This window comes from Chrysemys picta, chromosome 11 (genome assembly GCF_011386835.1).
Source record: "Chrysemys picta bellii isolate R12L10 chromosome 11, ASM1138683v2, whole genome shotgun sequence".
In the NCBI taxonomy this organism is placed as follows: Eukaryota; Metazoa; Chordata; order Testudines; family Emydidae; genus Chrysemys; species Chrysemys picta.
In genome coordinates this window covers 32,582,747-32,599,770 of record NC_088801.1, presented here as the reverse complement: position 1 = coordinate 32,599,770, position 17,024 = coordinate 32,582,747, and the positions used below count along the sequence as shown (strand labels likewise).

At 38.4% G+C, this 17,024-nt stretch overlaps 1 protein-coding gene across 12 annotated transcripts in view; it reads left to right on the top strand.

The window, feature by feature from the left end:
• The window catches only part of RBMS1 (RNA binding motif single stranded interacting protein 1), a 187,161-nt gene that overhangs the window by 85,125 nt on the left and 85,012 nt on the right, over positions 1-17,024 (top strand). For all 12 annotated transcript variants that reach the window (XM_005309422.4, XM_005309424.4, XM_042860798.2 and 9 more), the window contains exon 2: positions 3,300-3,475. In XM_005309422.4, the coding sequence (XP_005309479.1) occupies positions 3,300-3,475 (176 nt within the window). The remainder of the gene's footprint in view (positions 1-3,299; positions 3,476-17,024) is intronic.

The following is a 17,024-nucleotide window of genomic DNA, read 5'->3' as shown; positions in this document are numbered from 1 at the left end:
TTACTTTTTCAGTTATTTCATTCTTAATATAACAGTGTTACTAATAAAATAGGTAAAGAAATTTGCTTACAGTATATGGTTTTAAGATGTCACTGTCCCTTTAATCCAGTGATTGTGTGTTTCTAAGTCACTCTTTTGAACATCTGTAATTGTAATGCATTTTGAGGTTGGTAAAGTTAGGAGAAGCTGGCAGCCACTGAAAGCTGTCTGTAGCTTTAGGAACACAACACTGAATAGACTTACATTCACTTCCTATTTGAATATAACCACTAGGACTAGAAGCAATTTCATATTTAAGAAAAAGCTTAAATTCTTCATAAATATGTGTCCTGGGACTTTCCCCCTGCACTCACGAGGAAAAACTCACTCTCCACTTGCCACAGACTAGTAAGTGAGGTGTTCTTTGTTTTTGTTTTTTTTGTCTACCCCCCCGCCCCCCAACCAGTTTATAGTGCTGGGGTGGCCAAACTTACTGACTGACCCTCTGAGCCACGACAATGCGACAATCTTCTGAATTTTGAGAGCTGGGACACACCTGATGAGGCTTCAGCCCCACGGGAAGTACCTGCCAGGACTTTGGGCTTCAGCTCTGCTCCTGCTGAAGCCCCAAGCCCCGAGAGGCATGCCCTGCGGGGCTGAAGCCCTGAGACCTCCCTCCCTGCTGGGCAGAAGCCCCTACTCCATCACTCTGATGCAAGGCAGAGGTACCGAGCTTCTCCCACTCCCCTGGTCTGGTAGGTGGATGAGGGGATGTAGGGGGCTCTACGAGCTGCACTTTAACTGTAAAAGAGCCCGGTTTGGCCACCCCTGTTATAATGTTTACACTCTTCATAATATAACAAGATTTTATGATCCGAATTGTATACAAAGCTCACAGAAAAAAAGCATTGAAAATAGTTTCTGTTTGCTATGTGTATATTATAATTGCCACCTGGGAGCCAAATTTTGGCCTCAGACATATATGCATGGGTGTGACTGATTTCAGTGGAAGGGGTGTGTGTGTGTGTGTGTGTGTGTGTGTAATATAATAGGAGGAAAGCAGTTGACTGTGAAACTTTAAACAGAACAATTGTATCTTTCGTCAACTTATACATTAGTGTACCTTTCAAAAGAGACCGATTTAGGGAAGGGAATAGCATTATGCAAGCCTAGCTTTTAGTGCAGTATGAAAATATTTTGAAGTTAACTGCTTTGCGCCTAGTTTACCACCCTAAAAAAATTGCTTTGCGTTAGTGGAAGCAGTATGCTCTAACTGCATGTGTAGTGATGCTACAGTTAAGAATCCCTCAGTGTTTCTATTACAAATTTGAAGGGAGAGTTTAATTTCTTTCCGATTTTGAATCATTCCTGGACAAAACTTTGGGTCAAGGCTTGAGCTCAAAATGTAAATCTTTCAAAAGAAATTTGATATTTTATGAAAAGTTTTCTACAGTGACTGCTTTTGAATTATAAAATTGCAAAAAAAATGCTCTAGGGGACAGATTTTTTTTCATATTTAAAATAATCCTTTGAGATTTAAATTTGACGTTTTTTAACAGTTGAGCATGCATGAGAGCTCCTTTACATAACATTTCAGTTGGGTATCGATGTTGTCCAAAATTCATATTTCTGCATTTCGAACCTAATTTTATGGTGTTAAACTGGATGTTGCAACTAAATTTTATTGTTATTGTATAATAAACCTTTTTAATATACTGAATTAAAAGAGATTACAGTATCCTCCCAAGAAAACACAAAAGAGAGAAATACATGACCCCGCATGACTCCTGAATAGTTTCACTCTTCTTGTGTCCTAAGTGTCCACCTCCAAATCTATATTAGAATTCACTTTTTTTCATCTTGTCTTCCATCCTAATCTCTTGTGACTCTTTACTCCTACCTTCCCAAGCTGTGTAGCTCTGAAGTTTTTCAGGAAAGGGGCTCTGCCCTGTGGACACACTCTACCAGGATAAACCTTGCAGTTTATGGAATTTACATATGTAACCTTAGCTCTGCCCCATGTCTATGCATATGCATTAAAATGCTCTTTAATTACAACATCACATACTTTTTTGTAAGGGAATTCCTTTCTGGTTATAGTGTGTCATATTGTGCTGTGGTTAAGGCACAGGATTAGGATTCGGGAGTTCTGAAATCAGTTCCCAGTTCAGCCACATACTTTCTGTAGGACTGTAGGCAGGTCACTTAGGGCCAGATCATTAAAAAGTATTTAGGTGCCTAAAGATGCTGAGAGGTGCCTAATGGTATTTCACCGTGCCTTGGTTCCTAACTCCCACTGAAACTTTAATAATTTGGATTTCTATGAGCCCTTTATCTGAGATTCTCGAAGTATTTCAAAAATACTGAAATCAGTAGGAATTAGTCACATAGGCACTCCTGAAAATTCCACTGGGTACCTAGGTGCTTAAATACGTTTAAAAATCTGGCCTGTAACCTTTGTTCTCTGTCTGTAAAATAGTGACATAATAAAAATACTTCCCTACTATGCAGGGGAGTTGAGGATAGATCAATCTGTGTAAGGTACGCAGAGGCAAGAGTGATAAAGGAGGATTTTTGCTATGAAATTTAATTTTTACCTTCTATAGTTCTGCTGTCATAAGAAGTACACATTTACTCTAGTTGTGAACTCACTGTAAATAAGTATGTGAAAGTTTGTAAGATGCCACAATACCCTATAATAAATGTTGATGGGAAAAGGAGAAAGAAACACTGGATTAACCCAACAAAAAGGGCCCACTGATATGATCAAGCACAATGTTAAAATCATGCTTCGGAATAATGGAAAATGTGAAACCAGGAATTAATGGACCAAAATTGATGTATCCGATATTAGGCTTAACTGGTGGACAAAATAATGAGGGGGAAGGGATATTTCACTCGCCACTCACTCTCTTTTTGACATCAGACTTTGGGGGAAAATAAGAGATCATATGGAGTCTACTGGCGTGAGATTCACTATCATGGCTGCCACCTCTCCCCCCCCATCTCCTGGGAGCCCAGACCATTTTCATCCTAATCCTGAGAGGTGTCCTGATCAGAACAGCCCAGAAAGAGGGATCCAGAAGACATGCAGAGGGTATATGTAATTTGAATCAGTGTCCTGCATTTAGAGTGTTTTGAGATTATTACTCTGTGTATTAGAGTATGCCTAATGATCCCATGCCAATATGGTGAAAACGGGTGTATTTAGAATACGAGTAACTGCACAGAGTTAACATGTTCAGAGTGGCAAATGTGTTGTTCATTCTGCAATTAGTCTGTATTTCATTCTGACAATTCGCTCTGTCTTTATTTTGCAGCCGTCCATTGTACCATCCCACCCAATGGCTCCTCCTAGCCCCAGCACCACCAGCAGTAATAACAACAGCAGTAGCAGCAGCAACTCAGGTTGGGATCAATTAAGTAAAACAAACCTTTACATAAGAGGACTGCCTCCAAACACCACTGACCAGGACCTGGTAAAACTATGTCAACCGTAAGTACTACTCTTAAAAATTCAGTCTTTTAAAACTTACAGGACGTTTGTGATGTAAGTGCTAATGTTATGAGGCGAGAAGAAATCTAGCCCCATGTTTAGTATTCTTGATTCTGCGATGTGATGCAAAATGTCAGCTTTTGAAATCAGTAGGAGCTGAGCGTGTGTGGCACCTTCAGAAGCAGAGAACAGACTAAATATATAGTAAAGACGTGTATCCCAGGTTCCTGATTTAAAAACCATGGACACCCATGCTCCTGACTGCTTGTTTATCTGCTGTAATCACAAAAGATTAAAAACATTTGAAAATTATCAAACAATTGTGTAGCTTGTTTTTAAAAGCATATGATGAAGATCTTCTCCGTTAGCAACTGATGTAGCTGCACCAAGACAAACCTCTAGTGTAATAAAGCTGCACCAGTGTAAACTTGCACTGGGGCAGCTTTCACCAGTTTCAAACTAGGATTTACACTAGTGCTGTACGATTGCACTAGGGGTTTGCTATAGTGCAGCTACATCAGGGCTAAAAAACACTGTGTGGACATAACCTAAAGAATCTTTTTTCAGACAACACTGTTTAGCAAAGTTCATATCAATGGGCTGTTGTATAAATCCATGCATTTGGGGCATTTCTGAATATGGGGTGGGTGTGTAATTATATTATTTACACTATTTTTTTAAATCACTTTCTTCTCTGGAACATATAATTCTTGACTGCTACATTGACTTTCTAAAAAATGAAAAAATTTCAAGATTCACAAAAGACTTGCCAGACTATTATTGAAACAAAATATTATACTTGTAAAATTCACTGATGGAAAGTGGAAACTGAAACTTACAGGCTATCTGGTAAACAAGGAAAGCCCCGAATTTTTCATTCCTGCAAAAGTACACTTCAGTAGTTTAGATTTATAAGGAACCTCTTTGAGATTCTCAAACACTGATTAAACCTCAAATAACCTTATTAATTACACAAGCTTTTGTCCCCCATTTAACAGATTAGTAAATGAGGATATGTCAAAAGACTTGTCCCTGGTCACACCACTAGTCACCAACACAGCCAGGAAAAGAACCATAAGTCCTGGCCCCCAGTTTATTTGAACCATTAGATGACACTCTGGAAAAATAGATGCTGGACTGTTGATTTGTACTTTAGCAAAACTTTTTTGCCGTTCTGTCTGTAATTTCATAAATTCATGTAAATTAAATCTGGAGGGGTCATATTTAGGTTTGCTAGAATTTGATTTATAATTTCAATGGATAATATCTATGTTTTTAAGCATTTTTTCTATTTGTATCTATTTTAAATTTTCACAGTTGCTGTGAAATTATGGGCGGAGATATCAGCCAATAATTAATGACAGTAGTCATTCAGATTCAAAAGATTGAAGCTTTATAAACATTAAAACACAAATTGTCAACATCACATTACAATATGCAAAGTAAATATCCTTAAATCAGACTCTAAGTTCTCAAGCAACATTTTTCTGACTTTGTCTATAAATTTCAGTTGTTATTGATTTGAAAAAATTGTGTGCGTATGTGGTGGAATCAACGTTTACTGACACTTACCGATAAAAATAAATCTTTCCAGCCTAATCACTCATATTAGTTTGATCTTGTCAATTCGTCTGGCAAAGCAGGATTGTTCTGTATTATATCTTTGAATGTTGTCCTCTGCATTTCATTATCCCAGTGATGGAGCTTTCACCACTTTCTCTAAACTGTATTCCAAAGTCTAAATGATCTCACAGTTTCCAGATTTTCAAATTATGTTCAGAAGGTGCAATTAGATGCATACATGACATTTGTTCACTTTTTTATTTTTAGAGTCCTTGCTCTCCTACATGCAAGTAGAGCCTCTCTCTTTTAAGGAGGGCTGGGTTTCCCCCCTTCTTGCTCCCTCTTATAAAAACAGGATTCTTTGATCAATTTTGGTGCCCATATAACTGTCTATAATCTTACTGAAGTTTATTTTACTTTTTTTCCTTAAAAGTAGTGTGAGTAGTGCAGGTCAGTTGATGAAGCTTTGTTTTATACTGATTAGATCGGTGTATGTTATGCCAGTATTCTTATCATTTTCACTGATGAAAATGAGTCCAGAATTAGTTATTCCAGAGACTGTACCAATCCATATCTGCCTTTATGGCTCGCTCTCAGAAGTTCTTCACACCTCCCTGACTACATGCCTGTTTCATGGGCACCACTTGTCCTCTTTCCAAATAGTGACTGCACAATGCTGGTATATTTCCATGATCTCCTCCCTCTTCAAATAGCTCATCAACTTCCTGTTACGGGAAGGTATGTTCAGCTGGATAGATCTAAATATTTACAACTCCTATAAAAGTGCTCAGCACTTCTAAAAAATCAGGCCCAAAGATATTGAGTACCCAAAAATTGCAGCATCTAAAATAAGTGGCTGTTTTTGAAAATTTTGGCATCACTGTAAACATCAGGCTCACAGGTCCTCTCTTCTTACTGTTCTTTCTCTCTTGTCTGCCACATCCATATCCCTCCTAACTTTGTTTACCTGCTCAGCAATAGTTCTTGCCAGCCACTACCAAATATTACTACCAGTTGTCTAGCTACTTCCAGCAGTGTTTTTGTTGTTGCATTTTTGTCCCATTTCTCATAATTTTGTTCTCCTTATTTTCTTAAACAGGCAGCGTCCATTATTCCTGTAGTCTTTATATCCAGTTCAGATCAAATTATATACAAAGATAGCATAATTAAAAATCATGGGCTACCAATGCAAAAAGTGGTAGGGATGGGGGGGGGGTAAGGGGAGAAAAAACAATAATATAAAAATCTAAAACTATATAATAGCTCTTTCTTGAATGACATAATATGGTCAGAAGAACTTTAGACTTTTAGATTTTCAAAATAATTTTTTATTAAGGACTGGTTTGTTTGAAAGACATTATTATAACAGTTCCAGATCTTCATGGCTGAATATTGTATCTGTAGAGAGAAAATAATATTACACCTAATTTAGAAAAATGAAATTTTTGAGAGAAAATTACCAACTTCTGGTTTGAGAAATTTTATGTTTATTGCAAAAATAAAACTTCTTGCTTTCAGGATAATACTCACTGTTTCAATAGTCTTGTGATTATAATGAAAGAGCTGGACCACCTAACAGAAAAAATTTGACTTATTATAGTGTATGTCCTGAAAGAATAAACTGGCTCCATTTGGACATATTCCAAACAGAAAAAGATTCTCATAAATCTTACTAAAAATGGAGCAGATAATTAATTTTGTGAAAGGAGCCATTCATAACTTATGAAATACTACAGCCTTGCACATGAAGATGACTTCTCTGAGATTTAACTCATTCTAGATACATGTGTGGTAGAAGAGTTTCCCCCCGCCCTTATTTTTTTTTAATTTGTGTGTTTTTTAAAAAAAAACAATACAGAAGCACCTTCAGGATCCTCCAAGTTGAGATTGAAGCGGTTGTTGCTTCTCTTCAGTAGCTTGACTGGTATCAGGAAGCGCTCATAACTTTAAACATTTTGTCATCTTGAGCAGACTTCTCTTATCTCTCTTGGAGCTTCCCCAGTTTGTGTGTGTGTGTGTGTGTGTTTCTGGCAATCAGAGGAAAAAAATTGTGATCTTTTTCTGGTTTTGTTCTTTGCCTCTTGAATTGGGCAAAGGTTCTGAATTATTTGCTCAATCTGTAGTTCATTATAGAATGATCTTTGGCTATGTCTTCGCTACAGAGCCTATTCTGGGATAACTCTTCTGTACCTAGCTGCAGTTCAGGAGCTGCTGGCTCTTGCCTTTTTTGTTTGCAAGACAAATGGTTCCTGAATGTGAGCTTGAGACCTCTGAGGATAGATGAAGCTTCTGAGAGTTTGGTTTCTATGAGTAATTTCTCTGGTAAGAGATTGCTATGTTAGAAGAGGAGAATGTCCTATCTCAAAAGTCTCCATTTCTGCTGAGGAACCAAGTGAGATTTCCAGAAGATTTTAAAATCCAAGACTTGGAACATTTGATCAAAAATCTGGGTAGTTTATTAAAAACTGTAGGCTTCTCTGCCAACATAGCCCTTTAGCAACTGGAGTTGATGTCAGTTCTATCCTCTGGAAACAAGACTCTTCTGATTCAGAGGCTTAGTATTAGAGGCTCACTTTTATGAATTGTGGAAAGTTCCAGATGCCAAATTCTCACTTTCTGCAATTCTGTCTAAACTGTTCAGCCTTCCAGGAAGTAGTTGGGAGGCATGGTATTTAGTTTCCAAACTGGGTTTTGCAATATCCAGCTGCTCTACTGGGGCTTCCTTGCAACTTACTGATCTTATAACTGCTAAAAAATTCATAAACAACCTTTAACATGCACTTAGTAAATGAGAAATCAAGAGAAATTCTGTTTTTGTCTTGTCTAACTCAGTTTATATTAATCCAACATTAATTACTCACACTTTATTTAATTTTTTTTTTACTAAACAGATATTGCCAGGCTGCTTTCAGGAAAAACGGTGTTTTCATTTATTTATTTATTATAGAACATAAAATTAGTAAAAATGTGGTATGTTTGATTTGATTAACTGAAAACAGGTTTTTATGTGTATTCAGACCTTTCCTTGAAGTGTTTACAACAAAACACTGCATCATTGTGCTGTCACATAAAAGCCACGAAGTGAAACTGATGGTCTGTTTTCTTTGTTCAGACTGAGTCAAATACAAAATTAAACTGGGGTGAAATCCTTGACCCATTAAAGTCCGTTGCAAAGCTGCCATTGATGCTAAAAGGAATCAGGATCTTACCTTAGATCTTTAAATGTTGGTTGTTCTTACAATTCAAGATGTTATTAGAAACACCTGTAATAATTTTAACTGGACAATGTCCCTTTATAGGATGGAATTCACTCTCTTACAAGAAGGCCTACACAAAGTCCCCTGAGCTGTCAAACTCCAGGGATAGTCTTGAGCAAGGTGTGTGAGTGCAGAGTCCACAGTATACCTGCATGTTGCAGAAGTGGTTTCCTCTCTGGCTCACAATAAGCAGTGGTTAATAGGTGTGTGGTGAGTAGGTTAGGAAGTGGCCTAATAGATATACTCTTTGGCAGATCCAGGATCTAGAAACCTATACAACAAGAGTGTGGAAGGATTAAGCTGTAGTCTCATAGCCAGCCTTGATGCTACGAGCTGAATTCCATCCACCAACTCCTACTTAATTCTTTGTGCTATGCCCGTTTCTTCAGGTCTCATGGAGAGAGGAGTTAATTTTGTCCATAAAATAAATAGTTATACATTTATTGTGCTATATATAGATGTTTTAAGTATCCAAATAAACAACAGTTAGAGCACAAGCTACTTGTCATGCATATCAATTTTTATTTCCCTTTCCAAAACAGCTTTGCACATTATACTATAATATTGAAAGGTCATATTCAATTGGGATTATTTTATAGCAAAATAACTGATCTTTAAATATAATTAATCAGAGTATTTGAGTTACTATACAGATTCTTCTATAAAAAGTTGCATATGTGGTTCTGGTGGTACAAAGACTTTGTTTTTCTTCTCATTGCTTCATTTAGTAAGTTCAGTTCTGGCATTGAGGAGCTGGCAGTGATGAACATGAACGGTGGTTTTCATTTTGATTACATTCTTTTGGGAAGTTGCTATAGAAAGCTCTTATCTAACTATAGAACGGTAGAGCTTGTTGTTCTATTTGCAGTGAGGCCCTATAGTTTATATGTAAATTGTCTTCATTTATGCACCACTTTAAATAATGCTTTTATGATTTTTTGAGAAGTATGGTAGTTTTCTGGAGAAATAGAACATTTTTTGGCCAATATTTTTCCCACTATAGAAATCTACTACTCCCCACCTCCTTTCCTCTGGCCCTTTTAACAACATACCAGTAGGAGCAGCTTGTCCTTTTTCTGCCAGATTGAAACAGCGTATTGTACTTTTTGTGAAGGTGGATCACCTGGGAGTGCAGATATTTTCAGATGGTATTAGTGGCATTTCCATTGAAAATGAAAAACCTACATTTCTGAATAGGACTTTTAAACACAAGCCTACTATTCCAATCCTGCACTGTAAAAGCAAAAACATATCTGGTCTGCCAGGGGCAGAAATATTGAAAAAGTAAAATATTTATCATGTTTATTAGGGTAGTGCCTAGGGGTCATCTGGGAACAGGGCCCCATTGTGCTAGGCACCTGTACAAATCTGCAATAGACTGCCCTTGCCCCCAAGAGCTTACAATCTAAATAGACAATACAGATGGAGGGCAGAGGAAATGAATGTAACATACAAACAGCATGATCAGTGTGATGGCTGGCAAATGTCGTCATGTTTTCAGTATGTGGAGTGGTGGGGGTGATGTTATGTTAGGAGGATATTAGTTAAGTGGAAAGACAAAGGAAGGGGGGGAACAGGAGGGGTTGTAGCAAACAGCCAATCAGCCCAGGCGAGAATGCTCACAGTGAAAACTGCAGAAAGCAATGATGATATCATCAGTCTCTGTCTGTCCCTGCATGAACTGTTTTTGCAGCTGTTCTGCTGTCTTCAGTTTCTGGCTGGCTCCTTCCTGCAGTTTCTTTCCCCAAGCCCATATGGCTGGGAGTGCCACATAGGTTCTCATGCCCTGGAGTAGATCTCCCCTGCACAGTTCTGGGATATAGGGTTGGTACCATCTGGGTCTCATTTTACACCCTCTCCTTCAGTGCAGAAGTAGCTGGTGAAAGTGTGCTGTGCTGGTTTTTGCACTCCAGAATACATTATATGGGGCTTGTTTTAACTATAGCTTTTATTTGGGCACTGTTATGCAAAAGCTCATTACTTACAGTTTACAGTTAATGTATGAGGATCTGAAATTGCAAACTCTTACTCATACCAGCAGTCACACTGACTCAAGTGAGACTACTGATGGGATTAAGGTCCACTAATGTGAGCCAGAGCTTGCAGGATTCAGCCCCTAATTGGTAACTTGCTCTGACATGTACTCTAGGTGCTTTCCAGCATCTCCGTGTGAACCGTGCCTTACCACTCGTGACCTTTATGCTCAATCCACGTGGTTGTCAGCCCTTCATCCTCCTCTTTCTTTTTGCCTACAGTTTACCTGCCACTCTCCTCTGCAGTGTTGCATCATCTTCAGCAGGAAGATCTGAAAGGTCCCAGGTCCTCTTCTACTGCCATTATATCAGAGGTCCCCAAACTGGAGGGGGAGAGGGAGGGTGCAGAGGAGTGTTCAAGGAGGTGTGGCAGGCCCAGGCTGCAGCTCTGCCCCCAGCCACTTGCTTGGGGGCTGACCCTGAAAAGTCTGGGGACCACTGCATTACATCACTAATTCAGGATGGGAGTACAGAGAGTAATGCAGCAGGCCTTCCTCCTTCTCATTGATGCTCCATAATCCCAGGAAGAGCGTTTAACTATTGCTGCTGAACTTAAATTTCTTGTATTCCAGTGCAGCCTAAATCACCAGACCAGCTTAGGTATGTTCAGTTCCAAGCCTGGTTGGTAGCACTGTATCGCTTATAAACTGTTCACAAACTAGTTTAATATATTTTTAAACCATTTTTGCTCTGGATAGCTTCACTTAGGGGGCTTCCTCCTTATTATGTTATTGTTGTACTGGATATTATGTAGATGTTTAATTGGATTACAACTAGGAAAGCAGCTGGTTTCAGATAATAAAATTAGTGATATAATTACCACTGCAGACCATTGTTCTGTTCCAGGATGGTCAGAACATTGAAACACAATCTTGTAATGGTTGGCCTTGTTTTATATGTACACGGGAAATCATAAATCTTGTAGAGTTTTTTTTTATTTTAAGCACTTGTTTCAGCAAAAAAGTAGCTGCACAACTTTAAAAATTCAGCATTGTGGAAGCGAGGTAACTAAAACTGTTTTCCTGGAAGGGGCCTGTTCATATTGAAATGATCGAATCAGATGTGGCAGACAGCTTTGTTTTCACAATCTAAGATTTTTGTTGACTAGTTTAATTTTTATTTGTGTTGGTCAAGAGCGTCCAAAAATGTGCAAAAAGAAATATTAATATCATTTTATAACTGAAACTTGTCATGTGACCAGCCATTTGACATGCTTCTGCTTCACTGTTCTTTGCTGCTATATGATTATGACCTCTGATTGGGTTGTCATTTGTCTGCGCTGTTCATTTACGTTCAGTATTGATATGATGTGAATTAGAGTTTTAAGATTTACTGTAGGAGGGAGCTGCTGCCACTCCACTCAGTTAAGATCAGCACAGACACCTTTTTTTACAAGTGAAGTTCATTAGGAGATAGATGTGGTTGGGATATAGTGAACAGCTTTACCAATTCTGTTTTGTTTTTAACTCATTCAGAAAGGTGTTCTCTCTGATCACAATCTTTAAAGAACCTTGTACATCTCATTCAGATTTTTAATGGATATACAGTTCAAGGAAATGGGGGAATTAAAAGCTAAATTCACAAAAGTATTTTCTCTGAGTATCTTCCCGTTCTGTAAGTTCTCCTGTATTCCTTTTTCTCTACTTATTCACTCCTTTCCTTTTGGACTAGAGACTATAACGATAGAGCTCCTTGAGTCCAGCTTCTTTTTGTTAAGTTAAATAGATAAAGGGGTGACTTGATTAATCTGAGTATCTACATGGGAAACAAATATTTAATAAAGGGATTTTCAGTCTAGCCGAGAAAGTTGCAACACCATTCAGTGGCTGGAAGTTAAAGCTTGATGAATCCAGACTGGAAATAAGGTGTACATTTTTAACATCAATTTACCAAGGGTTGTGGTGGATTCTCCGTTACTGACAACTTTTAAGTCCAGATTGGATTTTTTTTCTAAAAGATACTCTTTAGGAATTATTTTGGGGAAGTTCTGTGGCCTGTGTCATACAGGAAGTCAGACTAGATGATCACAGTGGTTCCTTCTGGTCTTGGAGTATATGAATCTAGGTGTGTCTGTATCTCATAGTTGCAGTGAAACTTCACATTCATTTTGCATTATAATTAAACAGAATAGTGAAATATGTTGGGGGGGAGGTTTTTAAATAATTCTTACGAGATTTATATTTATGTATTACTTTTTGCAAACATCTCTGGACAAGAAATGAGTAACATCTTGTTTATAGAAGAGTTTTATTCTACTTTTTATTTGGGGGGAAAAAATAGAACTTCACAGTAAATGACTATGTTCAGTTATATACTGTCTGGTACCAGCAGCTACTCTGTGTTCCTTCTTCAAGGACTGCTGCTGTTGGCCTTATTTAACACAGAGTCTGCAACACATAACTCTCTTAATTGTGTCTTCTCCTGGCGCTTCACTCGTCTATTTTCTAAAACTAGTATTTCATTAAAAACCTTTTCTGCCTGTTGGTGGTTGCCACTGATTCTCAGCTGAGTTGAGCTGAAAAAAGAAGGGACCTCATTTCTATAGGAGCCCTTGTTGTCATTTTTAATAGAGAGGCCCGAGACTGACGGGTTATCTTTTCAAGTCAGCATAGAGGCATTTGTGAATAATGGCGTTTGGGTGGCATGTCATGGGAATTGTGCTTGGCATAAGGTGTTAGTTAATGTTGTCTTAAGTGGTAATTTCCGTTACTTGTGGTGATTTGCTAGTGCACTTGAGCAAATTTAACTGTAAGCAATCAAAGCTTCTTGTGTGGGTTATAATGAGTGGCTGTACTGACATTGCACAGACGAAGGAAGACACTGTCCCCTCTCCTAAGTGATTACATATTAACTGGACAGAAAGTAAAGTTGAAAGATGTTTATAGTGCATGATCAAATAAAGGCCCACTCTCAAAGTAATCTTGATGGGTGCATGGATCTTTTTGTTCTAGATTCATATCTTCTAGTGGATTATTATTGAAAGGCTTTGTATGTTTTTAGGGGGAGCTTGAAGGAAGACCCGGAAGGGAAGAGAGAGTTGTCATTTCACGCCTGATCCTTTGAGGTGCTGTGCACCTCCTGAGAGGCTTTTGTGTTTAAAGCAAAAGCAGGTAAAATCTTAACTTAATAATAGCGACCATTTTAAACTCCATCTTCACTGTGATGATTAAATTTATTCTAGATGTAAGAATAAGTCAAATAATAATTTTGACAGCCGGAGTCAGAATTTCCTTTGATGGCAACAGCACATTGGCAACCCTGGGTCCAGTTGTTCCCACCCTTCAGCGAGATCCACACATGGATGAGTCAGTCAGCATGCACAGCTTGTTCTTTGCTCACAGAAGTGGGAGTCAGCCACCTCAGCACTCCACCCCAGGCCGCATCCCATGGAAAGTCGTCTGTGGGGTCAGGGTTCTGATGCAGGGTGAGGCATGGACTATGGGAGGGGAATTCACTCTTTATGTTTCAAAGGCAGCTGCTGGTGAAGGAAGCACTGGCTGCAGTGGTCTGCAGCCACTCAGCTGAGGATCTCAAGTAGGAGAGAGTTGATATGGCAGCATGTTGCCTGTACGTGCTATGGGATCCACAGGCTTTCATTCTGTGGCGGGGCAATCCTTCTCCCCTGCAGAAGAGCTTAGGGAAAAATCTGCTCGGGGCAGCTTATGGTGTATTCTTCCCCAAGGACCCTTCTTGGAGGTTTTTCTGTGGCAGGGTGTGGTCTGGTCTCATGTGGGATATGGGAACATGATCCTTAATAAGTAGCATCAATGTAGGCTACTATAAATGTTAACAAGTATTAAAACAATCAGTTTAGCTGGCAGTTTAGATTCCAAAAACTGTCACTTCTCCATAAGCTATCCGGCATGATCCGAAGATTCAGACATGTTCATTTTCAGCTACAGACTCTTCAAAAGTGCTTCACAGCTTGGACTCTAAGTTGGATTCTCCCCACATGAACTTTCAGACTGCTATCTTGACAACAATGGGGGCAGTTTTCTGTGAAGAAAAGGAGGTCACATATGAGAACAAGATTTTAAAATCAAATACAGCTTAGGCTCCAATGCAGTTTCACTTAACTCTTTGAAACAATAGTTGTCTTGTTACCCATATTGTAAAAAGCTCATTCTACTAAAGTCTGAACGATGTAATGTTAAAATTATCCAGCCCTGTGAAGGAGAAAAGTGAACAGTTTTCTCTTGTCACATTCTAAGACCAATTATTTATATTGGTAACATTTTATTAGGGGGATTTTAGTGCAGCATTGCTAATGTTCAGCACTCTCGGTAGGTTTGATAAAATAACCCTATGCCCAAATCATAAGCAAAATGAAAAATAAACCATTACAATGTTTCTTTGCATTTAAAAAGAACAGCAAATGTAAATAAACAAGCAAATTCAGACCCTGCCAGCTCTGACTGTCCTTTGTTACTGAGAAAGTGGAGAGAAAACTGTAAATTATCTTCAAAGTATGGTATAAAATGTTAACCCAGGGCTTGAAATCTTCCCCACAATCCCTACCGTTCTATCTTGTAATGACGTTCAAAACAGTGCCTCTTGCATTGGTGTAATTTAAACAACCCTTGACGCAAATCAAACCTATAGAATTTTTCCCCCCCTCTGGAATGTAGCTAATACCCTGCCATTTAAAATATTAATGCTTGCAAACAGAGATATAGTATAGAGAAAACAATTAATTGGAATGCCAAATGTTACAGTACGGGAAATATAAAAGAATCATTTGTGATGATGATAAAATGAAACAGCTGATTTTGGAGACTGTTCTTGTAACCTTTACTCACACAAACAGTTTCATTGAAGTAAGTGGGGCAACTCATGTGAGTAAGGGCTACTTGTGCAATGGGTTTCAGGATCATGACTTTAGTAACAAAAATAAATTGCAATGTGTGTTCTGCACTTTTATCCTGTTGTTTCCATGTCCTCTCTTTCATCTAGTTTAGAATCCAACTCCATTATCCCCAGAGAAAAAGCTTTGAAGTACACTGATTTGCTGAGAACGAGATAAATATTTTGCAGAGGATCTGATCTTTGACTTGTTTTTAATATAAGTTGCTACCAAAAGTTCCCTCTTAACCTCTCATAGTAGAATGACATTGCCATATATTTTGGGCAAAAAATTGTGACCTTTTTATTCCAAAGAATGTTAATTTTTTGTATCTTGTGTGTGTATATAGAGACATACTACTTTAAAATACATTGTAGTTAATTATGTTTTATTTTTAAAAAGACATTGTTTATATCCAAATCCTAAATAATATTTCATATCATTGTGCTTTCTTTTTTCCTACCTCCCCCCCGCCCCTTTCCATCATTTGAACTGGCATCTTAGCTTGTTTCACTCCATGTTAACAAATGGGGTGTGTGTGTAAAAAATAATATGCCCACAAGAGAACAGCAGCCTTAATTTTTGCTTGTTATATATTTGCAGTATGATCCCAAGGGCCTAATCCTGAAAAGCACTGATCACCACCTGCAAGAGCCTACCATTCCCATTGGCTGTAATGGGAGCAAGAAGACTCCCCAGTTTGCTATCAAACTAATGTTAGGTCTGTGTTGCAAAAGGCTTAGCATTTTAGCAGTATAAAAGCACACTGCCAGTTGAACTGCATGCTCACTGTCTCCCCCCGCCCCTCTTGTTGCACGGTACACTAAGGCAAAAATCTTCTCCATAGTATTCAGCCTGAATAATTTGGCTGGGTGCTTGGAAACTGTCCGAGGTAAAGTGAGAGAGCACTCCTCCTCTCAAGGTCAGAGTGGTAGCAGAGTTTCTGTATGTCACTTCTGTACTATAAGCATTCTTTTCCCTCCAGCATAGTGGGGGGTGGGGGAAGCCATGTAGTATCTGATCCTCCTGCCCCACATCACATCTCTCTGTATAATACTGTACAGAGCTCCTTTATGGATCAATGGCTTGTGCATAGGGTGTGTGTAACCCATGTGTGATGATTTCAGTTACTCACCACCCTATACCTCTCACCCCCGCCTGCACAGTAGAACCATGCTAGTTCTGCTGCAAAATAGACTTCTGCACCTGTAAAGTAGATAGCAGGTTTTGTCTTTCTGAGGTTTATGAACCTTTGCATTATTGCAGATAGCATACCAGAATTAAAGTATTTTAAACGTATATTGATGTCAGGCTGCTGGGCCTGATTCTGCTGTTTCTTACATTGAGATTAATCATGAGTAACTTGTTGAAAGTCATGCCACTTGACTATACAGTGCTATGCCAATATAAAAATGATGCGAAGAGACTCAAGATGAGTTTTCTGCTTCTTCCCAGGTGAGCTGTGTGTTGTTTTGTTCAATAGGGAATTTTAGGATTATTTCCACCAATTTCTTAAATTGCTTATGCAGTCAAACTTCACTAATTTCCCTTAAAATCAGGGACAGCCACTGCACATTACAAAATTTTGCAGAAGAGCAAGTATGTGAGCAAATAGGATGATACAATCAAGGATGTGGCATCACAAAATGCTCTCTGTCAAATTACACTGGTCTACAATTTTTGAGAAGTCGTCTGCTTCAGAGATAAAATGTGCTATTTATTATGTATTTTGATGTGCTGAATTCAAATATGACAATTAAAACAACTGATTGGCTACTGTTTCTAAGATATTTAAGTTTTTACATTTTATTTCTATGTATATTGTGTAGATAGTAGAGTTTTAATCATAAATT